General features: G+C 38.0%; 1 protein-coding gene and 1 long non-coding RNA gene across 7 annotated transcripts in view; one reads left to right on the top strand and one right to left on the bottom strand.

Moving 5' to 3' along the window:
• The window catches only part of SSH2 (slingshot protein phosphatase 2), a 250,754-nt gene that overhangs the window by 178,028 nt on the left and 44,864 nt on the right, over nucleotides 1–27,862 (bottom strand). For 2 of the 5 annotated variants that reach the window (XR_004280439.1, XM_032320092.1), the window contains exon 1: nucleotides 16,651–16,667. The exons of 2 other annotated variants lie outside the window; for them this stretch is intronic. Coding sequence is in view for 2 of the 3 variants with exons in the window: in XM_032320092.1 (XP_032175983.1) it covers nucleotides 16,651–16,652 (2 nt within the window). In the remaining variant the exon portion in view is untranslated. Of the gene's footprint in view, nucleotides 1–16,650; nucleotides 16,732–27,862 lie in introns of those variants that run through there. One more of the 5 variants, XM_032320093.1, reaches the window with a different exon arrangement.
• Nucleotides 79–27,862, top strand: LOC116577204. Of its 2 annotated transcripts, none has more exons than XR_004280443.1 (3): nucleotides 79–205; nucleotides 7,599–7,705; nucleotides 27,635–27,862. It is a non-coding gene; the product is annotated as an uncharacterized LOC116577204 (long non-coding RNA). The 2 variants fall into 2 exon arrangements; XR_004280442.1 differs by lacking the exon at nucleotides 27,635–27,862 and adding an exon at nucleotides 9,964–10,128.

Below are 27,862 nucleotides of genomic sequence, written 5' to 3'. Positions count from 1 at the left end.
AGAACGATATAGATGGTGCTTTTGGGTCTGTCTTTATGACTCAACAGAGGAACAGGAAGAAAACAAACAAACAAACAAACTATGCAGGTAGAGCCACCACATTGGACAAGAGAAGAAATGAGAAACAAAGCTTACTTTCATTTTTAAAATGGAATTATTCACCATCTGTGAACCATCTCGCCACAGGAAGTCTTTGACAAATTCAGTAAGTAAACTTGATTGCAGTGAACTCTCATTGACTGCATAAGAAATGTTCAATTTTTTCTTTTGTAGCACTTCGCAACAAAACTCCCTTCAAAAATCTTGCCCTACCATGTTCTCAAGCTATTTAGACATATTACAAATTTAGGCAAATTTAGACATAAAACAAAGACTTTCTGGGCAGTGTCTGGATTCACTGTAAACTTTTAGAATAGATTCCCATCTACCCCAAACTCCCCAGGATTCTTAGGAAAAATGACATGCTTTAGCCACTCTCCCTAGTTTCACAAAATGGATCATAGGCAGAAATGTATAATTTTAGAGAACAGGCTAAATATAGCAAAAGTCAGGCAGTGAGAATGGCAAACTTCAAAGTGAAAGAGAAAACACATTTTCTGTGTACTAACTTCTTAGAAAATATTAAATTGGAAGATCCCAGTTTCCAGGCCAAAATTACACCTCACTGAATAAAGAAATCAATGGCATTTAATTCTTTTGTGGTGCTGGAACAATCTATTTTGGAAAAGCAGTTTTGGGGGAGACATTATTAACAATCTCACATACTGTCAACAATTAACCTTGATCAACCTGAAGCTTTGCTCAGCAGTCTAATTACACATACTGGTTACCTAGCATTGTGGGAAACAAAGAATACAGATGTTTCCAAGCAACTAACTACATTCTGTTGAGTTTCCTGTGTCAGACCCTATCACTGGTATTTGTGGAAAAGCCAGCTTCTAAGCAAAACCATAGCTAGGATTAAAGCAAACAACCATTCCTCAGCCTCCGTTTCCATCATCTTCAAATGACATTTGTAAAAGTAAACCATAAGCATGATGTTTCCTTACCGGTTGACTAGGCCAGATTCCTACAGTCCAATGGTGATGAATAGGCAAGTCCACATGTGACTTTTGGATGGAAAGCTACTTCATGGACCACCAAGAGTGGGTGGTTCTCAGAGTAACAGATGAACCTTTTTGCGAGACTGCTAAATTATAACAGTGGCTAACATTTATTATAGGTTTACAATATGCCAGGCCTTAATCTAAGTGTTAGCAGACATTATCTCATTTAATCTTTACAATAACCCCACAAGGCAGGTATACTATTTATTATCTCCATTCTTCGGATAAGAAAATTGAGACTTAGAGATGGAAAACAACTTATCCAGGGTCAGACACTCTTCACCACTACACCATACTGACTTTTTATCAACTTTCTTCTTATTAAGAGTTCCATCCCCCAACAGACGAGTTAATCAAATCAAATCACAGAAAAACAAAAAGCCATAGACAGCTGGGACTTTGTTTTTCTGTACATTCTCAAGAGTACAGCCAGGCAGATCTTTTTAAAATGTTAACTGGTTCACTCCCCAGCTGAACTTTCCAATGGCTTCCTACTGTCCAGGGAATAAATACCGAGATCCTTAACTTAGCTAACAAGAGTCTTTACCAGCTGGCCTTTGCTGACTTCACTAGCATCATCTTGTATTATTTCCTCCCTTATCTTCTGTGTTCCAAGTTTGCTGGCCTTCTTTTGGTTCCTCGAATATGCCATAGGTTTCCTCATCTGTTAAGTACTTCCTTCCCCACCCAACTCTCTGACTTTGACTCATCTTTTAGAGCACAACTCAAAACACTAGTTCCCCGAGGAAGCCCTCTTTTGACCACTAACCCTTAAGGAGGTCAGGTCCCAGCCTGCTAGAGTCTCACAGTATGGTGTATTTTCCTCTTTTCAGAATCCATCACAATTATAATTTAAAAATTCAGTGCCTAATTAGCTGTTTAATGCCACTTTTGCTACTAGAATGTAAGTTTCAAAGGGAAGAACCATGTTTGTCTTAAGCATCACTACAGCCCCACAACCAGCACACTGTCTAGCATATAGGAAGTATTCTGTACATATTTATTGGCTGAAAGAATAATGGGAGAAAGGTAACCATATACACAAGAAATGGAAACTAAGGTCATGCCCTTAAGGTACAGGGGTCAGGCAAAGAAGTGTGACTATAGTTAGCGAAGGAAGTACCAAGGCCAGTTCTGCTCCACTTTTGGTATTGTGCCTAGCGCTGTTCCAGGTTAAGCCAGTTTAAATAGTTCAAGGCAGAGCCACAGAACCAGACCAGTGGAAATGAAGAAGGAAATGAATGAAGAAGAAAATGAAGCAGTAGAGCTTTAAAATATACTTAATGAGAGATGGAGCTGATCATAAGACCTGGACCTAACTCACATGGTAGAATTTAGATTATTATGACACAGCAACATCATATTTGATTATGTGGCTTTTAATTGGTATTTCCTTATTATATGTAGCTCATAACAGAAAGGGCCATAAATTCTGAGTTCCAGAATTGCTTAATATAGTCCTGACTGCTCTGTAGTTCACTTTTAAGACATCTAAAAATGGCCCTGGTGGAGGTCTGTTAGTGTTAAAGAAGATCTTTGAGAAGGGGGGAAAAAAAAAGTTATGTACCAAAAGTTGAAAAGACACCCCCACCCCCCATGAAAATCACTGAGCACTTTCACTGATATCAACTGTACACTAATCAATTCCAAGGCTCCTCACATTTAGCCTGGGGAGATTCAGGCTTAAATGGAGCAGAAAGGTAAAAGGTGCATATGATAAAGAGTCTTTTTATCCCACATATTAATTTAGGGCAAACAGAGTATTTCCTATCCTCTCATCTTTAAGACTACAAGTAAAAGACTCTAGAGACCCTAGCTTAGCTAGGTACTGGATTACTTGACTTTTAAAAATCTAAAGTAAATTTTAAAAAACCCACTGTCTTTAAAATATGGATAAGACAACTGTGATATTCCCAAAGCCCTCCATTTCCTAACCATTTGAATGAAACTCCTTATATTTAAGGCTTTTTCTGTGTGTTTTAATTTTAATTTTGGTATTTATTTATACAGCTTTTGCACGGTTACAGAGTATACATGTAAATTTTGTTAATTTTTATTTTAAAAGATTGTTTTAAGTAATCTCTACCCCCAACATGGGGTTTGAACTTATAACTCTGAGATCAAGTCACATGATTCATCGACCGAGTCAAATTTTAAATTTTGTTCATTTTTGTTCATTTTTAAACTTGTCATATCAAGCAAAGGAAAGAATTTTTAAACTTGTCATATCAAGCAATGGAAAGAATTACTCTCTCCTTGGGCCACATTGTACCTAGCACACCCATCTCCATTATTCCACTTACACTACATTTTAATAATCTTATTTAAATTTTTTATTTTTTTAATTTAAGATTATTTATTTATTTATTTGACAGACAGAGATCACAAGTAGGCAGAGAGAGAGGAGGAAGCAGGCTCCCTGCTGAGCAGAGAGCCCGATGAGGGGCTCGCTCCTAGGACTCTGGAATCATGACCTGAGCTGAAGACAGAGGCTTTAACCCATGGAGCCACCCAGGCACCCCAATAATCTTATTTAGATATGTCTCCTTTTCTAAGCTGTGGGCAATTTAAGGAAAGTGTCTTTATTTTTTTTTTTTTTAAGATTTTATTTATTTACTTGACAGAGAGAAATACAGTGAGAGAGAGAACACAAGCAGAGGGAGTAGGAGAAGGAGAAGCAGGCTACCTGAGGAGCAGGGAGCCTGATGCGGGGCTTGATCCCAGAAACCTGGGATCATGAGCTGAGCTGAAGGCAAACACTTAATGAATGAGCCACCCAGGCACACCCCCTCTTCTTTCTTTTAAGATAATTGTGGAATGAATGAGTGGTGACTATAAAATTCTGTTCTACCCCTTTTTAATTATTTTGTATTTTTAATCTTTTAAAGATTTTATTTATTTATATGAGATAGAGAAAGGATGAGAGGGGGAAGGGTAAGAGGGTGAAGCAGACTCCCTGCTGGGCAGGGAGCCCAGTGAGGGACTCAATCCTGGGACTCCAGGATCATGACTTGAGCTGAAGGCAGTCTCTTAACCAATTGAGCCACCCAGGTGCCTTATTTTAGTATTTTTTTAAAAGGAGGTAACACATGCATATGGTACACAATTCAAAAAAGGGCAATATGATAAACATTAAATAAGTCTCCATCTCACATCTGTTCCCTGAGACAACAAGTGCTTCTCCCTAAAGAAAATTGCTCTTTCTAATTTTTATATATATTACCAGATACAATCAAGGCATATTTAAAGATCTAAATATATTCTTTTCCCTCTAATTCTTTTTTTCATACAAATGATACACACATACTGATTTGCATCATGGCTTTTTTTTTTTTTTTTAGATTTATTAATTTGAAAGAGAGATAGAGATGGGGAGGGGTATGGGGGAGGGAGAGAGAGAGAATCCTTAAGGAGACTCCCCACTAAGCGTGAAGCCTCACTCAGGGCTTGATCCCAGGACCCTGAGATCGTGACCTGAGCAGAAATCAAGAGTCATGTGCTTGGTATTTTAACAACAGGAGATGATTCCACAGTAATTCATATGGAAACACCCTGATGGGACATCTAGGATATTCTGAATTTTTCACTATTACAAATGATTTTGTAATGAATATCCTTGAATATATTAAATTTCACATATATAGGAAAATTTCTGGAGGATAAATTCCTAATGAAATTTCTTGAGCAAATGCTATGGACATAACAGAATTTTGAAAGATATTTCCAAAACATCCCCCAAGGAGGTCATTCTAATTTACAGTCCACCAACAATATATAGCATTGCAGCTTCCCCTCTGTCCCTTCCAGTATAACACAAGATCACATTTTTTTGATCTTTGCCAATCTGATGGGTAAATAATGGTATTGGTTAAGAGGACTACGGAATGTTTTTGCAAATGGTAAAGAGCCACTTGTATATCTTTCTGTGAAAGTCTGTTAATTTCTTTTGCACATTGTTCTGTTAGGTTTCTGATCTTTAGAAAACACTGTAGAGAACATTATGTACTATAGAAATGAGCTCTTTATCACATGTGTTGAAAAGCTTTTTCCAATGTGTTGTCTTATGACTTTGTTTATAGGATCTTTTAAAGTAAAATTTTTGGCTTTATGTATTTCAATTTATTAATGCTTTCTCTGGGTTTTGTGTCTAAAGGCTTCAGAGTTAATAGTTTAAACCATAGTTTACTTAACCATTCCTTTTCTCCTATTATCAAATATATTCACTAAAATTTTAGTACTATTCTTTTAAAATAATTTCTTTAGAAGAAGTTTTCAAGAATTAGATTTCTATGTCAAAGAGTTTGGACATTATTATAACTTTTGACTGAACTGTTAGATGGCCAGGATTTATAATCTTCACCAATATAATCAGCAAGTTAAGATGTATACATGAATATCATGCACAGATCTTTTCCAAACATAAATTTATACTAGCACTATTCAAATCTACAGTTAGGCTCATAATCCAGGGTTTAAGAATTTGCATCACACTTCTACAGAATCTGACAAGCTTAAGAATCGGTTATTTCCTGGGAGGAAAAAGAGTAAGTGGACAAATTCTTCTGGAGCAAAGAGGGAATTAAGAGGACTCTGCTGGAAAATTCTGAGAAAGTAACTTGGCAAATTAAGCATCGCAGTAGAGTGAAAAGAAGACAGCAGCATTTAAATTCAAGGCTGTATTTCACTGTTTACTTCATTCCTTCCCTTCCTAAGAGCAGAATGTCCCTTCCTTCCAACATTTTTCCCAAGTATCTTGAGGTTCTAGCCACCATGTAACATTTCTCAGTCAGCTTCTTTCTTTAGATGTCTTCTGCCTGGCTCCTGGATCAGCCCTTCAAGTTCTTTAAGTTCACATAAGGCCAGGAAATAAGATGTTGATCCAAAGTGGAAATTCCAGTTCCAGCCCATGCATGCCAAGAGAGCACTTCCTCATGCAAATGTACCTAGTACAGTTATAGCAGAGATTTCCAGATCTTTGGGGCTATGTCTCTCTCTCTCATTTGCTGAAATTCATATACTGCTTGCAATATTTTTACTACCCCTTCTCCCTGCTGCCTTCTAGTGCATTTTAGGAGGAAAGAATTATTATTATAATTTCATAATCATAAATTTTATGATGCTCCTGGAAATTTGGTGCAGTGCCATGATAGGAAAGCTTGTCAAACCAAACAGGAGAGGCACAAGCCTGGGGTAGATTCCAAGCATGTATCTGCCAGGCTGTATAGCTTGGTGAGCAGAGCCTTGGGAATCGACTTGAACTTCACTACTTAATAGATGTGTGACACTAAGCAAATCCCTGAACTATTCTGAACTAAAATATCACCCTTAGAGAGGCCCTTCTTTTTTTTTTTTTAATATTTTATTTATTTGATAGACAGAGATCACAAGCAGGCAGAGAGGCAGTCAGAGAGAGAAGAGGAAGCAGGCTCCCTGCTGAGCAGAGAGCCCAATGCGGGGCTTGATCCCAGGACCCCGGGATCATGACCCAAGCTGAAGGCAGAGGCTTTAACCCACTGAGCTACCCAGGCGCCCCTAGAGAGGCCCTTCTTCACCATCCTTTATCTAAATGGCTACTCTGTTATTATTATTATTATTATTTCCCCATTTGTATTTTTCATTGCACTGTCACATTTTACAATTGAATACTTATTTTTTATTAAGTATGTTCCCCCTGTAAGTTCCATTAAGGATGGGGTTTGACTTGTTCACCACCGGATACTCATTGTCTAGCATGGTACCTGCCAAAGAGTAGACTCAAATAACTAGAATAAATGAGCTCAGTTTCATTATCCCTAAAACATTATTCACATCAGAAATGTAATATGAGATAATACATGTAGAAACATTTCCTACAGAATCAGGAACATGGTTAGGGTTCAACAAATGTTAGCCATTATTTTAGTTATAGTTCTCAGCATGACCTTTGTAGCTCAATTTTCCTAACTGTAAAGTGAAAGGAAAAGTTACTAACCCTTCTCTACTGCCAAAGTATGCTATAAAATTACACAAAACAAACAAAAGGCATTAGGAGGAATTCAGAAGATAGGATCCATTAAGATTAAGAGTTTGTTAAATTTACAACTCTCCCATGACATTTGTCTTAATCAGGGCCACCCACTGCTCTCTCCAGGGTTAGCAGTTCTTGCCTAATAGTCTGAAATTGCAAATTCACTAGGACTTCACCCCAACCACCGAGTAAGAAGATATTTGGGAAAGCAAATTAGGGTTGAGAAGGACTGTGCTTGAGTACAACAGTGGCAGCACTCCAGAAATTCATAGACAGAATGAAGAATTAATCTGGCTATAAAATACTCCAGTGATATATATCCAATTGCTGGTGATACGTACTATCTAACCTGTTGAAACATAACTTGATTGTTACTAAGCTACCTCCTCTTTCCCTATACTTCTGTCAACAGTGTGTCTTTACAATATCCTAAATTCAGTCTTCAGATGCCCCCAGATCTGTAATCTTATAATTCCTCCCTAGAGAATTTCTAAGAACCATGATTCTCAACATTGGCTGCATGAAGTACCACCTATGGACCTCTGTAAAGAATAAAGATGTCCAAGACCCACTGAATGAGAAAGTTGCTAAGGTGAGATCTGAGTCTATGTTCAAAAAGCTCCACAGATTATTCGGTTGCAAAAACAAAGCTGAGAACCACTATTCCATTTGCCCCCAATCTCCTAGTACCAGAATAACAATAATTCCATTCAAGGACAAAGGCAATACAGCATAAGGATAAAAGCTCAGAGTGTCAGGCAGACTCAGCTGTCACTACCAGCATGGTCACATACCTCTGGCAAGGCTCTGTTTCTTTAGCTTTAAATGGGAAATACTAAAAGTATTTAACCTCAAAGACTTGGATCCAACACTAACTTGTATGAAAATCACCTACAGTGTCTGGCAAATACTAAGTGCTAAATAGATTGCCTTGCTCACCTTTCAAAGGGTAAATTATTTCCAAACTACAATCTAAAAGAAGTCTGGGGGCGCCTGGGTAGCTCAGTCATTAAGCATCTGCCTTCGGCTGGATCCTGGGATGGAGCCCCGCATCAGGCTCCCTGCTCAGTGGGAAGTCTGCTTCTCTCTCTCCCTCTGCCTGTTCCTCTGCCTACTTGTCCTCTCTCTCAATCAAATAAATAAACAAAATCTTTAAAAAAAAAAAAAAGTTTGTAGTTTGTATAATTTTATTAATTTAAAAAAACTGTAAGTCATGCCATCTTCTTATTTTCTTGCTTTCCTAAACCAAAATAAGGGACAAGTACACCTGAACAGATCCTGCCTCAGATTATGAAAGCCGGATAACTCAGTTCGTCAGAGCTTTTATTTGGTTCCTGATTTATTTATAAATCAGGACAACCTCTTGGTGTGTGCTTGCGATCGTTTCACTGCTACATTCAGTATCCTGGTGCCAGGTATCTCCAAAATAAGTCCCTGGTCAAAAGAAGGACCAGAAGTTGAACCAATATAAATCTAGCACAGGGGAATGCATGCTGTGCCTGAAGCATCATTTTTAGATTCCACTACCCAAGGCATTAAATATCTGCAACTTGCAAATCCCTATGCTAGGCACTGTGGAGAATACAAGAATGTATAAGAAAACATTTCTGGCCCTTCATTGACCATTTTACAAATTTAAATAATAAATTTTATTTATTTTTAAAATATTTATCGGAGAGAGAGTGTGTGCACGCATGTGAGCGTGTGCAGTGGGGAGAGGCAGAGTCTTAATTAGAATCCATGCTGAGCATGGAGCCCAACGCTGGGTTTGATCTCACGATCCTGTGATCATGTCCTGAACTGAAACCAAGAGTCACAGGCCTAATTAACCACGTGTGCCACCCAGGCACCCCTAAAGAGTATATTTTAGAAGTGGCCGCAAGTTACTCATGCCACAAGGCAAATAAAGGATAAGATGTCCATTTTTTCCTTCTCCTCCCCTACAGAGTTGGACAATAAACATGGACAACAGTGGCACTGTCCTGGCTCTATGGAAGAGCTGGTGACACCAGGAAATCCTACATCTGCCCCTGCTCTCTATGTAGCACAGAAAATATGCCAGGCCCTCTAGGTACCTTACATAAGTCATCTCATTTAATTCTAACAACTCTCTGAGACAGGTATTATGATTATCCCCATTTTACAGATTGGGAAGTGAGGCTTAGAGAAGTGAAGTCACAAAGCCAGGGAATAGTGGAGCTGGGACTCTGACCCGGGTTGTCTGAACCTTGCACCTGAGCTCTTTAATTTTTTTTTTTTTTTTTTTAAGATTTTTATTTATTTATTTGACAGAGAGAAATTACAAGTACACTGAGAGGCAGGCAGAGAGAGAGAGAAGGAAGCAGGCTCCCTGCTGAGCAGAGAGCCCGATGCGGGACTCGATCCCAGGACCCTGAGATCATGACCTGAGCCGAAGGCAGCGGCTTAACCCACTGAGCCACCCAGGCGCCCAACACCTGAGCTCTTTATTACATGATGCTGAGCCCTGATTCTGGGGGCCAAGGGAGGGTCATCTAAAGAGCACAGGCGCATGCTCACATCAAAATCATATGGTCAAGAATTCATGATAGTGGTTACCTTGTGGGTTGAGGGTGATGATGGCTGGGAAGGTGAATAGTGATTAAAAGGGAGAAAGGGGGGTGTTGGCAGAAGGGGGAATTGGTGGAGGGGAGTGGTAATATTGTTTCTTGATCTAGGTATGGGTTACACAGTTTTTGGATGTATGTGAAAATTCTTTAAGATATACATAAAAGTGCAAGATAAATGCACTTCTCTATATGTATGTTTTATTTTAAAAAACACAATATACAAAGTCTAAAAGTGATCTTTAATATTTTGTGTTTATGCTAGCTCCCAGCATTACTGACACAGGAAGCATAAGTCTTCGTAACTTCATGGAAAACCTGGTCCTTAATTGATACACGTTCATTGAGGATTTGGATCACCAAATTTCAGTATCTCGCTCCTCTTTTAACATAAGCCTAGCCAAGGAATTTCACTGAATAAAAAAAGTTAAATGCATTGTAACTGAGTTATCAAATGCAAAGTCAACTCTTAGGATTCTGGTCGATGTCTTATTTTGTCCATTCTTCAAGGAAACATATTACAGACATTGCAGACTGGAGCTCTGCTTTAGGTGGTGTAAAAATTAGCACAGCTAGTTAAAACAGTCGTTCTTAATCCCTCACTCAATTAGAATAATCCTGAGACCACTTTAAAAAATAACTATACCTGGGTCCCACTCACAGAGATCCTGGTTTAACTGGACTGGGTGAGACTCTCATTAAATTATTTTAAAAGGTCACCAGGTGATTCTAATGTGCAGACAGCATGAGAACTTGCGGGTTAAATGATAAGGGTAATTTGTAAAATAGCCTTTGTATACCCAAGATTACTATAAATCTCATTTTTCCTCACATAAGTCGCTCAAGAGGGTAAGATTTTTTTATTTTTTATTTTTAAAGATTTTATTTATTTATTTGACAGACAGAGATCACAAGTAGGCAGAGAGGCAGGCAGAGAGGAAGCAGGCTCCCTGCTGAGCAGAGCCCAATTCCGGGCTCCATTCCAGGACCCTGGGATCATGACCTGAGCAGAAGGCAGAGGCATTAACCCACTGAGCCACCAGGCGCCCCCGAGGGTAAAATTTCTTAAAAGAAAAGTTGAAAATTGTTTTTCAGTTGTTATTCTAAGATAAAACAGTTAAGCTATGCTTTCTGATTATATCTTACTCTGGAACGAAGAAAAATAAGTTTGACATCACAGGAGGTAGATCTCTGTGTCATTTCTTCAGTAATGGTGACCACAATTATAGAGGTCATTCCAAGTCATTCATTTACTCATACCCATGATAATCTCTTGCGAAGTCTTGTTCGAATTTCTTCTGCTTATGGTGTGACTCTCCTTTTCCAGAGAAAGCAGTGAGTTTTTTCTTTTTTTAATGATTAATTAAGCTATTCATGTGAGGTGGTAGTGGATATCTGTTTAAATGTGTACATCATTTTAATGTAATTGTTTTGTAGGTGGGTCACCTTTGGCAAATATTTCATTATAGTTTTATATTCTATACTTGTAAGCTGTTTCATGATCACTTGCTACATTGTCCTTTGTAATTTCATATTTTGTAGAAACTCATCCATTATAAACTTAGTTCATGAAAAATAGAAATATCTTATACTCCAATGCAGTGTTTACCTTCTTTTGGTCAGCTCTGAAATATCTATAATCTATACATCTATATCTAACCTGTTTTAAATTTTACCTGCAGTTTTACTTGCAAAAAAACAACCCCCCCCAAAAAACCCCAAACCAAACCAAACCCAATTTATTCATTTAAATCAGACTCCTTCGAGGGAAAAATAACTATGTTTTTGCCACCGGCAACACTTTTATCCCACTCTCTGACCAGGTGCCCTAATCAGAAATTGCTCTGCTATGCAGCAGAGGTGATGCAGAAGAATTCAAATAAATCCTCAGCTCTGGTGGAACAGCTGTTTCCTGCTGGCTAACTGGTCATTTGGAATGCATAATAAAACTCACATCTTTTTAGCAACAAATTTTCATTTTTTCCCTTTTTATTTGTGTATGTTGTCCAGTGAAATGATATCTCTGCAAATGAGCCTGAAAAAAGGAAATAAATAGAGTGCTAAGAGCTGAATGAAAGAAGGTAAATACAAATAATCAGAAATGACCAGATGCGCATACTGTCGGCCTCCATACCATCACCACCTTCTTGCTTGCTACTCTGGTTATCATTGTATCGGTAGGTTGATCCACAAAAACACCCAGTTCAGTGTGTCTGTTCACAATCTTACAGAGTCTTACAGAAGTAGATTTAACGACAATAGCAGTTTTCCCTTTTAAATATAGTTTTACAGGGCACCTGGGTGGCTCAGTGGGTTAAAGCCTCTGCCTTTGGCTCTGGTCATGATCCCAGGGTCCTGGGATCGAGCCCCGCATTGGGCTCTCTGCTCAGCCACGGAGCCTGTTTCCTCCTCTCTCTCTGCCTGCCTCTCTGCATACTTGTGATCTCTGTCAAATAAATTTTAAAAATCTTTAAAAAAAATAAATACAGTCTTACTTTCTGAGCTAATAAATCATTGTTTTGATCATCCCATATACCACATTCCAAGACTTAAAATATACAAGAAAAACAAGCTGCTTCAAAAGAATTCTAAAGATTAAAGTCCCTTCTATTTTGAACCCACAGATAGGCTGGCTACTCAAAAGCAGGCCTTGAATTAGGGCTTGCTTATCTTAACACTAATAACTTTTTACAATTCTTAAATCCTTTCTCTTAAACTAAGTGAGGTTAAACATTCTCTCTCCAAAGCCATTCTCCCACTCTGCAAAATGACTACACCTGAAAACTTCCATAGAAGTTACCATCTAGAAGGATACTGCTATGTTCTGAGATACCCGTCCTGCCCTAGAAAAGAATCTAGTTAAAAATGTAAAGGGGGTGCCTGCGTGGCTCAGTGGGTTAAAGCCTCTGCCTCTGGCTCAGGTCATGGTCTCAGGGTCCTGGGATTGAGCCCCGCATCTGGCTCTCTGCTGGGCGGGGAGCCTGCTCACCAACCCCCCCCCCTCCCCCGCCGCCTGCTGCTCTGCCTACTTTTGATCTGTCAAATAAATTTAAAAAATCTTTAAAAAAATGTAAAGAGCACTGGGTGTTATACGCAACTAATGAATCACTGAACCCTACATCAAAAACTGATGATGTACTATGTTCTGGCTAAATGAAATTAGTAAAAAAATTAAAAATGTAAAGTATGCTAAACCAAATAATTCTTACATTTTAGGTTTTCCTTTCTGTCTGCTTTCTCCATATTTGATTCAAGGGTAGGCTTTTCTTTTTTTCTTTCTTCAATAACAAAAGGGTAACACTCCTTCCTTTCACTGGGCTAATCAAACAAAATATTTTGATTGCATGGAAGAAAAATGCATTCCTTGCAAGGATTTAATATCCAAGCAAAGGAATGAAACAGACCACAAAAATAGTATGACCACCTACATGTGTCCCTTCTGTTTGGTAGGGTGGGAGTGGGGTCAGATAAGCAGGGAAAGGACAGAAAGAAATTGCTTAATTTACAGGAAATAAACTAATGTAACAAGAATTTCCTGACCTCTAGGCTGGGGAAGATATAACCTTGCAATAGTAACGAATCCACTTTTTTCTAGTTGAACCCCCACAAACATGATAATTGGAATTCCAGCTCACACAGAGCTTTTTCTCCTTTAAGGCAGGACAGCAACAGGTATGGGGATGGGTAGTGGAGAGGATGCTCAGGATTGCCAGTGTCTATTGCAGCCACCAATACCCCAACCTGCTTTAGTCACTGCCTACATTCTTTCCTATCTGAAGCCAAAGTGAAACTCCTGCAGCTAGGGCCAGTACCTTCTTCCTCTGTGACTTTGCCAGTCATCCTACTCTGGGGCAGACCAGTCCCTTTTCTCATTATGGAGGCATCCAACAACCCTGTGCACAGCAAAGGGAACAAGAAACTGCTTCTATCCTTTATCTGGTTTCCATGGAAGATGAAGAGGACCAGAGAAGAGGCAGAAGCCTTTCTACACTCCTCCCATCTCTTCCAAGAAAGCCCCAGGAGATCTAAGGGAGTTAGCTCTCTTCCAGAGAGAGCTACCCCTTCTTTGCCTCTAGCCAAGTTTCCTTCCACTCATCCACATATTTCTTTTCTTCTCCCCAGGTACGGCAGATAAATTATTTTCTCCTCTCCTTTTCATGGCTCTCCATGAATATTCATAAAATGAACTTGTTTAAGCATAGAGTATACAATTCTCCTAAGGGTAAATTACCAGAAAATTCAGCTTTATTGAGGTATAACTGACAAATGAAATTGTTAAGTGTACATCATGGTGATTTGGCATACATATACATTATAAAAACATTCCCCCCATCTGGTTACTTAATATATTCATTACTTCTCATATTTATCTTCTTTGTGGATGAGAACATTTAAGTTCTTTTTTTTAGCAATATCAATTATAAAATGCAATGTTATCAACTATAGCCACTATGTTTTATGTTATATCTTCAGACTTCATTCATCCTATAGCTGCAAGTTTGCTGTTAGGGTAGATTCTATACTTTATACCTAATTTCCATAGCCCTGGGACCAGCAATTGGTACATGACTGTCAATCAATGCTTGGATAACAAATGAATGAATGAATGAATGAATGAATGAGTGAATTAATAAATATAGCCAACCAAAGTTCATAATTTTTCTATCCTCAGACTGAAGAGAAAATTCTTCAGTGACTGACTTTGTGTCCTACTCTTTTTTACAATAGTGAACTTCTATTATCCAATAGTTATCAAGATCCATCCCCTTCCTCAAACAGTTATCATACCACTTCCTTTGAAGAAAATTCAAACTGGGATTTCTATTAGTTTACTCTCCAAACAATTTTGTTTTCAAGTTTAAGCCTTCTTGCTGGGAAGGAGCTCTTCAAACTCTTTTAAGGTGAGGGTGGGGATGGGGGAGCTAAGGGGAAAAAACATATAGGAAGTACTCCTCAAGCAACAAAACAGGAGGAGAATCCAATACTTTTTAAAAGCCAGCCAGTACATGTAACCATTTTTGTCTTATGAAGAAGAAAATATAACATACCTGACTTAAATGAATAAAAGCTCTAGCAATAAAATAAAGCATTCCAGAATAATCTGCAAATGCATATACCCTACTAATTGTTTCTCAGAAACCATTAAAACTAGAGTCATCTTCTCTCCCCGTGTATACAACTTCATAAAAATATTCTTTATATAGATTGTCATGCACTGGCCTCTTCAGGACAAAATCAGTCAAAAAATAAGCCAGTCTAATTCAGAAGATGCCAATGCACACTGAACAAAATAATAAATCTTGAGGAAACTATATAAAGAGGCTTTGTATGTATTTCATCAATGATGATGCTGTCTGCTGATAATGAGATCACTGATGGGTGGCAGCAGAGACCTGACGTCAGCGCTGCTCCTGCTTATCACACAATATCGGGAAGAATCTAACCTTTTCACCGTCAGTCTGTCACCTGCAAAATGTTGATAATAAATGAGTGTTCATGTGAATTCCTCAGTTAATGTTTTCAAGCACTAGGGAAGGAGCATGGCTCCAGCTATTAGTGAGTGAGTCACAATAATGAACTTCCTGCCATTCCATATTCGTGGTCAATGCTGAATGAAGTGCAACCAGGCAAGTCAATGTAATAGTTGAATGAGGTCCTGAAACAGTGATCACTTTCTTTGTGCAATGAAGGTGAAGTAAAGAAGACAGTTTACGAGTTGGCAGTACTACAGTGATATACTTAAGAGGCACAGCTTACTTACAGAGACAGAGTTTCAACTGGTGAAACTTTAACAATATTTACAGAGTGCCTACTATGTACAGTAAACATCCCGAAATAGAATCCAGATTTTATCATCAAGGTTTGCAGAACCTAGTTTTAGCCATGGCTAGAGCAAACACAGTTATCCTGTTGGAAAAGATATTTAAAATTTTTAATAGTCAATTTAAGGGCATCTGGGTGGCTCAGTTTGTTAAGCGTCTGTCTTCAGCTCAGGTCATGATCCCAGGGTCCTGGGAACCCCACATTCAGCTACCTGCTCAGAGGGAAGCCTGCTTCTCTCTCTCCCTCTGTTTGCCCCCCTCATGCTCTCTCTCTCCACCTCTCTCAAATAACTAACTAACTAACTAAATAAATAAAATCTTTTTTAAAAAAAGTCGGTTTCGGGGCGCCTGGGTGGCTCAGTGGGTTAAAGCCTCTGCCTTCGGCTCAGGTCATGATCCCAGGGTCCTGGGATCGAGCCCCGCATCGGGTTCTCTGCTCAGCAGGGAGCCTGCTTCCCTTCCTCTCTCTCTCTGCCTGCCTCTCTGCCTACTTGTGATCTCTCTCTGTCAAATAAATAAATAATAAAATCTTTAAAAAAAAAAAAAAAAGTCGGTTTAAGTCCTTCTCTGACTTCAGCTTGACTGCATGGGCAATTTGCAATAGTTAAGAAATCATGTTGGGGATCAGGTAAGATAAACAAATTTATAACATAGTTATAACATAGTAGTTAGATAGATCCACATTTGAAATGACCCAGTAATTATAACATTATTTAGCTTAAAATACCAACTGCCAGGATGTGTTAGGTCTATGTACATGGGAAATAAACTGCAATACCAAGCAGCTGCTATGAGGAAAGGGAAACTACTGACAATTAAAAAATGTAAAAACCCACAAAACAATCATTTTTTATTGAGGGAGAATGCACTCTAAAGTTCCAGGAGACAACATTTCTCTATTTCATAGGTACCTCTTGAGTGGAGATTATTATGCATACATATATGTCATATTATTTATAAAGACGTTCGTTCCAAGTCACTTATATTTGCTTTCACAGACTATGTATTTGGCTGAGTGATGCCAAATAGATGAAATAATAGGCACTATCTCAGTTGCATTTAAGAGCCAAATTTACCCAAAAAGCTCACTTGAAATACCAAAGGCTGTATAAAAACATATACCTACGTACATTGGAACCACTAAAGATATCTGATTCTTCACATTCACAGCAAAGTAACACTGCTGATTCACTGTCTTCCAAATGAGAACTCTGTAATAAAACAACATCATTTCAGAGATCCAAATGAACGGGGGCCATGAGCATGAGGGAAAAGCCAGCAAAAATCACTGAGTCATGTTAGCTCAGAGGTGAGAAGTTGCAATTCCGATTAGTGACGGCTATGTTGGAGAGAATACAGCCAACAAGTTGATTGGTTAGGTGACTGGAAAATTGATTGAGAAATGTTTGATTAGCTGAAGCATTTTCCATGATTTCCAATTTGGGCAATGGGGTGTCCCTTTTCTGTAAAAATGGTGCTACTAACCCTTTATAGTGTGTACTTTGTATACTTCTCAGAATGAGGTAGGTTTGCGCTCATTTATCCTCAGATCCAAAGGTACATATTTGATTTGATTGTTTAGTCAGGCTTTAGAATATAACATAGGACACGACTGGGGTATCTAACCACTAGCCTCATTAGCCCTCTGCTAACAAGTGTTTATAAGAACAGCCAAAAGATATGCCCTGCCCAAGTCCCCCTGACAGATGCCAGAAAACAATTTAAAACCTTTCTTCCACTATCCAATCTCTTTTTCAAAATCTGTCTAGAAGACTGATAAGGAAAAGGAGACAAAGAAGTGAAACAATTAGCTGGTAACACAAGAGTATTTTTCCCTTATGACTAAAACCACCACAAAAGAGAAGAAAAAAAAGCTCTAACTCTGACCCATTAAGTCCCATCCAAATGTCTGTTATTTGAGTAACAGCTGCTGGAAACTGAGCTGTCCCTGCATAGAGATGTAGATGTTTATGTCATCAAAACTTCTCACTATCATATTATCCAGCAATCCCACTTCTGGGTATAAATCCAAAAGAACTGAAATCAGGATCTAGAAGAAACGTTTGTCCTCTCATGTTTGTTGCAGCATTATTTACAAGAGCCAAGATAATGGAATCAACCCAGATGTCCAACAACAAACAAAGGTTAAAGAAAAAGTGATATATAAATACAATGGAATATTATTCAGCCTGAAAAAGGAAGTCCTAAGTGAAATAAGCCAGTCACAGAAGGATGAATACTACATGATTCCACTTATCTGAGGTGTCCAAAATAATCAAACTCACAGTAGCAGAGAGTAGAAAGGTAGTTGTCCAGGCGGGGGTAGGGGCGGCCGCTAAGGGAGATTTTTGTTTAATGGATATAAAGTTTCAGTATTGTAAGATGAAAAAGTTATGGAGATCCGCTGTGCCACACAGTGTCTACTGTTAACAATACTCTATTGTGCATTTAAAATTTGTTAGGAGGGCAGATCTCATGTTAAATGTTCTTACCACAAAACAGACAGACAACAACAACAACAAAAATGCAAAGAGGCACAAGGAAATTTCTGGAGGTTCAAAATAAAGTAAACATAGGTTTAGTGATGGTTATAATGATGTTTCACAGGTGTGTGCATATGTCCAAACTCATCAAACTGTATATATAAACAATGTGCAGTTTTTTCTTTATGAATTATATCTCAATAAAGCTCTTTTTTTTTTTTAAAGATTTTATTTATTTATTTGACAGAGAGAAATCACAAGTAGATGGAGAGGCAGGCAGAGAGAGAGAGAGAGAGAGGGAAGCAGGCTCCCTGCTGAGCAGAGAGCCCGATGCGGGACTCGATCCCAGGACCCCGAGATCATGACCTGAGCCGAAGGCAGCGGCTTAACCCACTGAGCCACCCAGGCGCCCTCAATAAAGCTCTTAATGACAAAAAAACTTCTCACTACTACTGGCTGAAACTTAATCATATATATCTACTCTGGCTATCCTAGTTGACTCCTACTTTGATTTTTCAAAGCTGAAACTATGTCTCAACCCATTGAATACCTGCAGAGATTAAGAGTTTTAGAGTGCAAATAAATGAAAGTAAAGCTCAGAGTTACTATTCCTGATAACTGCCTTCTCCTGGTTTATTTCCTTCTTCTTTCCTACCCTGATCCTTTGCCTACTTTGGTTTTTCCTTCTTACAACCAACTCTCATCTTCTATTATCCCTCCCTCTTCCTCTTTTAGAAAATAAACAGAAAAACCAAATATTTAAAATCACTTTTTAAATCCTGCATATGCAAAATCTCTTTATTTCCTATACCCTTGCATTTTGGAGGGGAGAGAAAATAAGAACATCTTTTTAAAAACATTTATTTGGGACGCCTGGGTGACTCAGTTGGTTAAGCTGCTGCCTTAGGCTAAGGTCATGATCCCAGCGTTCTGGAATCGCGTCCCACATCAGGCTTCTTGCTCAGCGGGAATCTGCTTCTCCATCTGCCTCTGCCTGCCACTCTGTCTGCCTGTGCTCACTCTGACATAAATAAATAAAATCTTAAAAAAAATAAAAGATTTATTTATTTTAGTGTGGGGATGGGAGAGAATCTCAAGCTGACTCCCCACTGAGCATGAAGCCCAGTGTGCAATTTCATGACCCTGTGATCATGACCTGAGCCAAAATCAAGGGTCAGACCCTTAGCCAACTGAGACACACATACCTGAGAAAAAACATTTACTTTCCATTTGTGTTTTTTAAAAGTATTCAAAATTTAAAAAGTATTCAAAGGTATACAAAATAGATGAAGACTTAGTTCTAAAAGTCATATCAGAAAAGCTAAAGGCATAATAAAAAAATAAATTAAATATCTGAAGGAATTAATAAGGCAGAGAGAAAAACTGCTTTCAATTCTCCCAAATTCTCATATCACAACAGATGATAACATAGGTAATATTAAGCATATTAAAAGTGGCTTGTCACTGCCACAGTGTATACAATTAATCCAAATTATACTAGTTAAGATTTTAAAATTTTCATTCCAGTAAATATTTCAGCATGTTTACCTGAGTTCTTTTAAAATAGCTTCTAAAAAGGAGGTCCTGTAATGACTTGCACTCCTAAAGTTATTTTAAGATTTTATTGCATACTTATTAATTGCAATTTAATTCATTAAGATATAAGGTATCAATTTACGTGTGCTCATAGCATTAAAAATAATTGGTTCATGGAACAAGTATTTACTTGCAAACAACATATTTAGTTCCAAATTAAATTCTAATCCAAAGGAAGACAAAAGATATTTCAAGTTCTTTTCTCTGCTTTCTGGGGTACTTGGTAATTCCAGTTCCTGAATTGTTCCTGGGTTCTGCGGCATGAACTGTCCTGCTTATACCTATGAAGAACTTATTCCAAGAATGAATGAATATGTAGGAATTCTATTAATATAACTTAGCACATTATGTCAAATGAGAAAAACTCTAAGATTATCTAAATGGATGCTAAAAAGTATTTGATCAAATTAATGTTTTTAGTAAAGTAGGAATATATGATGCTTCTTTTATTCACTCCTTAGGTGGGCTTTAATATATACGTAGTACTCAAGTTGGTAGGCCCTAACCTCAACTTGGCCTTAACTGAATTTCATATTGAACTAAACCTCCCAGTATTTCTTCTAGCCTGAGGATCCCACTTTGTAATGCAGATACCAATTCTCTTTTCTTTTGCTTCTTTCCCTCCTTCCTCCCTTCTTAAATGTCCCTTTAGCCATTTCAGTAGGAATTTTGAAGAGGATAATGTCAAAGTCATATTTTTGCTTTAGAAGTGCTAAGTCCAAATCTTAACTAAATTAAGTTCATATCCTGGTTCTGCCACCTATTGAACATATTACTTAATCTCTCTAAGCTGAATTTCCTGACCCATAAATATAGGCATAATAATGGCATCTATCTAATAGGGTCAATGGAAAGATTACATTCGAGATAATCTGGGAAAAGCACTTAGCATAACTTGCCTACTGACGTTACTACTGCTGCTGCTGCTGTTCTTAGTAATATGATAGTAATAAAAATCTCTCAACTAGACGTAAAAGGCTTATAAATTTGCATTAAATTCTCTTTCAAAGAAACTTCTGCTATCTAGGGAAATTTTGCTTCTATAAAATTGTGTTTCACTTCTAGAGACAACTCTGTATTCCCTATATAACCCTGAAGTATTGAGCTCACGATGAGTCATTTGTTAAAATTTATCGTACCCTTAATATGAATTAAGCAATTTTCTGGGTGCTGAATTAGCTACAGTAAAACTCTAAACAAAAAGGGTAAGAAAACCGAACAGGTCCAGAACTGTTTTTGTTTTTTTATGGATGCAAAAGCCACAAAAACAAGGATACAGCTCTGTGGAAATAGGCTCCTTTGGCTAAGTATTGCTTGGAGAAAAACAGGGGCTAAGATTGCTGCTAAGGAAAACACATCCATATATAAAAGAAGTCTCAATCCAGAACAGCTTCTAAGCAACAATTATAGTAATAAAATGTTGCAATCTTTATATGGTATGTATGATGCAAGGACTCATGTGCTAAGAAGGATGTTTTGAAGAGTGTTAAAATCTAACTTGTGCAGTTACCTAACAATTTGCAAGTAGAAGTCTTAAGAAATAACCTTGCAAGTGTCAAAACCTTTTGCTACTGACTGTAAAGTGTCTTTTATTCTTGTTATAGTTTGTATGATTTTAAGAAGCAGAAAACACTGTTGCATGTCTTTTATTATTTTTTTTAATTTTTAAAATTTTTTAAATAAACATATAATGTGTTATTAGCCCCAGGGGTACAGGTCTGTGAATCGCCAGGTTTACACAATTCACAGCACTCACCATATCACATACCCTCCCCAATGTCCATAACCCTACCACCCTCTCCCTCCCCTCTTCCCCCCACCACCCTCAATTTGTTTTGTGACATTAAGAGTCTCTTATGGTTTGTCTCCCTCCTGATCCCATCTTGATTCATTTATTCTTTTCCTACCCCCCAAACTCCCCCATGTTGCATCTCCCTATTTTTTCATTTATATTTTCTCTCCCAACTTTTTTTTTCGGGGGGGGGGGTTCTAAGTGAACACACTTCAGCTGTTCTTAAAACAAAACAAAACAAAACTAGAGATTCTGACAATAAACTAATAGACACCAAACCAAAAAATATGTGTGTACCTTAAAGCCTAGTGAACACTCTGGGACTAAGAGCTTTTAACCCCTTAAAGGCCAAGGCAAGAAGCAGGTCTTACTTATCCTGACACTTACATGTACCTGGATTGACAAAGTGATTTCATAGCCTAATGATGACCTAAGTGAAATAACCTTCTCTGCAGTCCCTAACCCCAATTACACATTTAAAACCCTTTTTCCTCCCTTCCTTCCTCCCTTCTTCCTTCCTTCCATTACATCCCCATGACTGACTTACTTTGACAACTGGAAGTTTTTGCTTTTTGACTCCCTTTACCCATTTTACCCATGCTTTCCTCCACCTCTGGCAGCCTCCAATCTGTTCTCTGTGTCTATGAGCTTGACCATGATTTCAATACATAATATATGCATGTGGCAAACAAAATTCAGAAGGTGTCAAGGAGTATTTAAGTTTTCCTCCCATCCCTGCCCTGCCACCTCCTGATTCTCCACAACCCCATTCCCAGAAATGATCACTATGTGAGTTTCTTGGGTATATTTTCAGAGATATTATATGTATATACAATGATATATACCTATCCTTTCTCTCAATATATACAATGAACACACACTACACTTATTTTTCTGTCATTGCCTTTTAAAACTATCTTTGTTTCAGTATTTTAAAATAATATAATACAAAATTTACCACCTTAACCATTTTCAAGTATAGAGTTCATTTGTATTAAGTATATTCACATTGTTGTTCAATCACCAGAACTTTTTCATCTTGCAAAACTAAAACTCCATGTCCATTAAAAAACTGTTTTCTATTTTATGAGTTTGATTACCCTAAATACTTCATATAAGTGATATTACAAAGTATTTGTCTTTTTGTGACCGGTTTATTTCAATTAGCATGTCTTCAAGTTTCAGACATATCATAGTATGTGTCAGAATTCTTTCCCTTTTAAGATTGAATAATATTCTATTGTATACATACACACCACGTTTTGTTTATCTATTCATTGGTCAATAGATATTTATTTTAATATTTTTGATTACTGTTATTCCAATCACTCTCCTATTAGCAGACTCAGATTACTTGTAATTGTATTCATTTTCTAACTTGCTGTAACAAAATACCACAAACTTGAGGACTTAACACAAATTTATTATCTTTATAGTCTAGAGCTCAGGGGTCCTAAAATCAAAGTGGTGGCAGACCCGTGTTCTTTCTGGGGGATCTAGGTGAGTTTGACAGTCTCCTTCGCCCCACACTAATCTCTAGAATTTCATAATGTGAATGTATCTCGAGATATGGTCTTTAGAGAGGAGATTAAATTAAAATAACGTTTATTGGGGTAGGTCCTAATTCCTAATACAATATGACTGGTATCCTTATAAGAGGAGATCAGGGCACAGACACACAGAGAGGAAAGACCATGTAAAGACAGAGATAAGACGGACATCTACAAGCCAAAGAGAGATCTCAGAAAAAAAAAAAAAAAAAGTCAACCCTGCCAACACCTTAAATTCTGACTTCTAGCTTCCAGAACTATGAGAAAATTAACTTCTGTGGTTTAAGCCACTAGTCTATGGTACTTGTTTTGGCAGCCCTGACAAACTAATATAGGGAGAATCTGTTTCCCTGCCTTTTCCAGCAACTAAAGACCACCTGCATTCCTTGGCTTGTGACTCCCTTCCTCCATTTTAAAGTCAGTAAAGATGGGTTGAGTCTTTCTCATATTTTATCAATCCAATCTCTTCTTTGTCTCCCTCTTCTACTTTCAAAAGCCCTGGTAATTACACCGCCACCCATTCCAACAATCCAGAATAATCTGCCTATTTTAAAGCTATCTAATTGGAAACCTTAATTCCATCTGCAACATTAATCCCCCCCCCCTTATCATGTAACATAATATACTTCCAGGTTCATATATGATTAAGATGAGGACTCTTTGGGACATGATTCTGCCTACCACAGAATATTCTTTTCTGTAAATTTTACTGGGGAAAACAATTGTTCTATAGATCCCAATATTCATACCAATATAGTGAGAAGCACAAACACTACAAGCTATATACTTTCCACAGAAAGAGGATCCTAAAAACTTGGTAGCAGCAGTACAATGTTTGAAGTTGCTTTTTCTGGATGATTATTTGGATTTGATTCGACCACAGTATCTCACACAAGACTCTTTTTCATCAATGGTACAGATCCACAAGATAATAGGCCAGTATTAAGGATAGCAATAAGGATAGCCACTGAAGGACAGCAATAATTAGACTGAGTCACCTAGAAAGCTTTAATCAGGATGAATTGGTGGTTCCTTCTTCTCAGCATCCACAGTTCCTTGTATGTATATTTTCTAACCCTTATCTCACTCTATTGTAATTATTTCTATATACGTTTCCCTCCCTCGAGACTGTGAGTTTCTCAACTTGTATCTCTAGGGCCTGGCACACACTAAGCATTCAGTAAATGTTCAGTGAATGAGTAACTTACTACTAGTTGGTGCAATTCTTCCCTATAGTCAATAACAATTACACAAATTGAAGATGAGTTATAATCTTTGTGTATAGCTCTGGTTAACAGACCAATAGTCTTCTCCAAACACATGATGTCTGTACTTGAATTAGTCACAGTAGCAACAGCTCCTACTGAAGGGCCAACTGTTACATGAGACACCGTCTGCCTTAGGCTCCAAGTCAGCATGGAGGCTTTAAGCCAAAAGGGCATCTTTATTTCTTAGAGCTACTTAGAAAGCTGGCTTGTCAGTGGCTGACTCGGTCCAGGTACTCATACCGCAGTACTCTCTAACTTTGGCTTGCAATTTAGCCCATCTCACCTGCAGGGGTATTGTTGCTTTTCACGCTCTGCAGGTATCACGTAGCTATTTTATAGTAAGCATCACAGGCATGTTTCTACACTCACTGCTTCCTTTCAGAAGGAATAGGATTTCTCAGTGTAAATCTTATCCATCCTTCAAATACCACTCAAATTCCAGAATTTCAGGAAGCTTCAAAATGATGACTTCAGCCTTACTCATCTCCCTTTCCTCTGAGCCTTAATGGCCTTGGCAGGGCTGGCAAACTATATGGCCTCTTTTCATATGGCCAGCAAACTAAGTATGATTTTCACATTTTTAAAGGGTTGTTTTTTAAAAGAAAGAAGATGTAACACAGACGATTTGTGGCCAGCAAAACCTAAAATATTTACTATCAGGTTTTTAACAGAAGAAGGTTGCCAATGCTTGCCTTAGAGCACACAATTCTGCCTAATGAGAAATTGCCTAGAATTGTCTCTAATCTTTAAGGATCATAGTTTTAGCTCCCTTTGGTAGACTCTCCCTGTTGCCTACCAACAGTCATCTCTCAACTCTCTCATCTACCTACCAGTCCCACCACTGAAACTGAAAAGCCACATGTCTGCCTTTTTAGCCTTCCTGCAGGCCAGCACACAGTCATACATCCTAATCCTGGTTAACAGGACCTAAGGGCAAGTCTGCTCCAGGGAAAGATTTTCTGCCCCGATAAAGGGGAATTGAGAAAAACAACAACAAAACCCCTGCTCTTTCTCTGCCTTTGGCTATAGTGGTGCAAAGGTATGAGGTCTACAGCTATGACAGCCATTTTGTGACCTTGAGAGGAGAGGCTCAAAAACAAAAAGCAACATGCTAAGTATGGCAGAGCAGAAAAGATGAATCCAGAATCTTGAGAACTGCATTGAGCCACTGCCTTACCTCTCTGGGCTCCTTTTTTTTTTTTTTTAAATTCATGAGCGATAGAGAGAGAGGCAGAAGCAGAGGGAGAAGCAGGCCCACCAAGCAGCAGGGAGCCCGATGCGGAACTCGATCCCAGGACCCCAAGATCATGACCTGAGCAAAAGGCAGATGTCCAACCATCTGAGCCACCCAGTTGGCCACATCTGGGCTTTTTATGTTTAAAAGATCACAGTTTATCCCATTTTTAACATAGTAGTTTGGTACTTTCAATGGAAAGGAAAAGGACCCTTACTCTCTAAGTAGATTTTATATAGTTAGAGAACAGGGTCCATATCTTGTCTATATTTCTATAGCATCTACAGGGCTGCAAATGTTGGGATCTGATTATTTAATAATGACTTTGGATAAAACTTATCACCCATGGAGTTAGAAAAGATTCTTGAGTGTATAAAGCAACAGAGGAGACCAGCTTCTATGAAAATAACCCATGGACAAATACAATAATCGGAGCATTTCACACGTTATCTCATTTAATACTAAAACAACCTAGTGAAGTTACACACTGTAAAATCATTCACTAACTGTAAGTGGCAAAACAAGGATTTTAACTGAGACCTCCTAGATACCAACATCCCTATTCTTTCACCTCCCCTCCTCTTCTAAGTCTTTCATCCCAAATAACAGTGATAAGATTTAGAAGTTCTCCCCCAATTTTATTGAGATATAATTGATATATACCATTGTATTAAAGAATACAACATAATGACTTGATATAAGAGTATTTGTCGCTTTGGAGATTTTACTTCATAATTCTTTGAATATTCACTTATGATAGTATCTCAGAGCCTATACAAATGCTACATTACTTGTAATAGCAAATTCACACCCTCACACAGAGATCATTTGAATACATTTTTTTAAAAGCCCACCAAACCCTGTCATCTCCTTGAGGTTTGGGTTTTTTTTCCCCCCTTCTCTTTTTTTGATACAACCATCTGTCTACAAAGGCATGTTTCTGAAATAGGAGAAAAATCCCTAAGCAGTGATTCTTAAAAATGTGGTCCCCATACTACCAGCAACAGCATCATCTGGGAACTTACTAGCAATGCAAATACTAAGGCTCCACCCTGGATCTACCAAATCAGAAAATTGGGGATGGGGGTATGGCCCAGAAATGTGTTTTTAGCAAGCTCAACAGGTGATTCTGATAAACACTGAGGCTTGAGATACACTGGTCTGAAGTATTTGCATCTATAGATAACACTTAAATCATGGCTTTAGAACCAGAATGGTGAGATCATATCAGTCCTTGACTAGCTTTCTATAGCAAAACCAACAAAAGGAAAGTGGTGAATTGCCAGTGAGATGTAAAAGTAGTCATTCATACACATGGATTATTCAGTTTACATAAAGAGGCATTACCTGTATTTAATGAATGCCTACATAGGTAACTAAGATACTAATGTGGATTCTGAAAAGTAATCATCCACAGAAGAAAAAAAAAATTAATAAACAAGTAACAAGCAAGTTCATAAACACATGAAGAAGCAAAGAAGCCAGTGGTAGGTGTTCAACCCTCACTGAACTCTCCCAAAAAGAAAGAATAAAATAGCAGCAGCAACTCAGAACTTCTAGATCTGGAATCTTGAAATACAAAAGAAAACTTTGGATTTCTGTCTCTAGTTGCTAATTAAGTGGCTCAAAACTGATAAGCAATCCATAGAGAGATTATCTGTTTGTCTCATTTTAGGCAAACCAAATAATCTATTATTTTCCATTTGGGGTTGGGCTTCTGCTATTAACAAGTTAGATGCTTACTTCCCTCCTGTTCTGTGTAGGAGTTAAAAAAAATACAAAAAAAACAACTGTTCTGTCAACTTCAAGAGCTGACAGCAGGCTAGCTAAACAAGGAGATACAGAAAGTTTAATGTTTGTTGAAAGCATACAATTCTGGTTGACCCCCATTTATGTAGTAAATCATCTACATGTTATCTTTATGGTCATTAAAATCTTAGACTTCTAATTCTTCTAGTTTCCTTTCTCAGACTAATGTATGAGAGCTAACTGTGGCCACCAATCAGCTCCAAACCCTGCCACACAAACACCTTTAAAAAAATGTTTTTTGTGTAGCTTTGTTTGGAATCTGGGCTCTGAAGTGAACTGGGGTTTAGAGATACTAATGTGTATACCATGTAATATGACCACTGTATGCTTCTGTAGAATGTGCAAAGAACTGAAGCTGTTATTCCTTCTGTTATTCCTTCAGGGAATGCAGGTTTGAAGGGCAAAGAGAAGGCTATTTAGAGAAACTGGAGGAATTCAGAAAACAAGAATTTGAAGACAAGAAGACACTGAGTAAGAAAGAAGAGAAAAGCCTCTCTTGGACAATTGTCTGGGTATGTGTGCCAGGAAAGAAAGACAAGTGCAGAAAGATTGCTGTTACTGAGATAGAGTCCTGAGGCATTACCAAAGTCAGGTTTCAGATGATTGTGAA

This window comes from Mustela erminea, chromosome 18 (genome assembly GCF_009829155.1).
Source record: "Mustela erminea isolate mMusErm1 chromosome 18, mMusErm1.Pri, whole genome shotgun sequence".
Lineage (NCBI taxonomy): Eukaryota > Metazoa > Chordata > Mammalia > Carnivora > Mustelidae > Mustela > Mustela erminea.
This window is presented reverse-complemented; position numbering and strand designations above follow the sequence as displayed.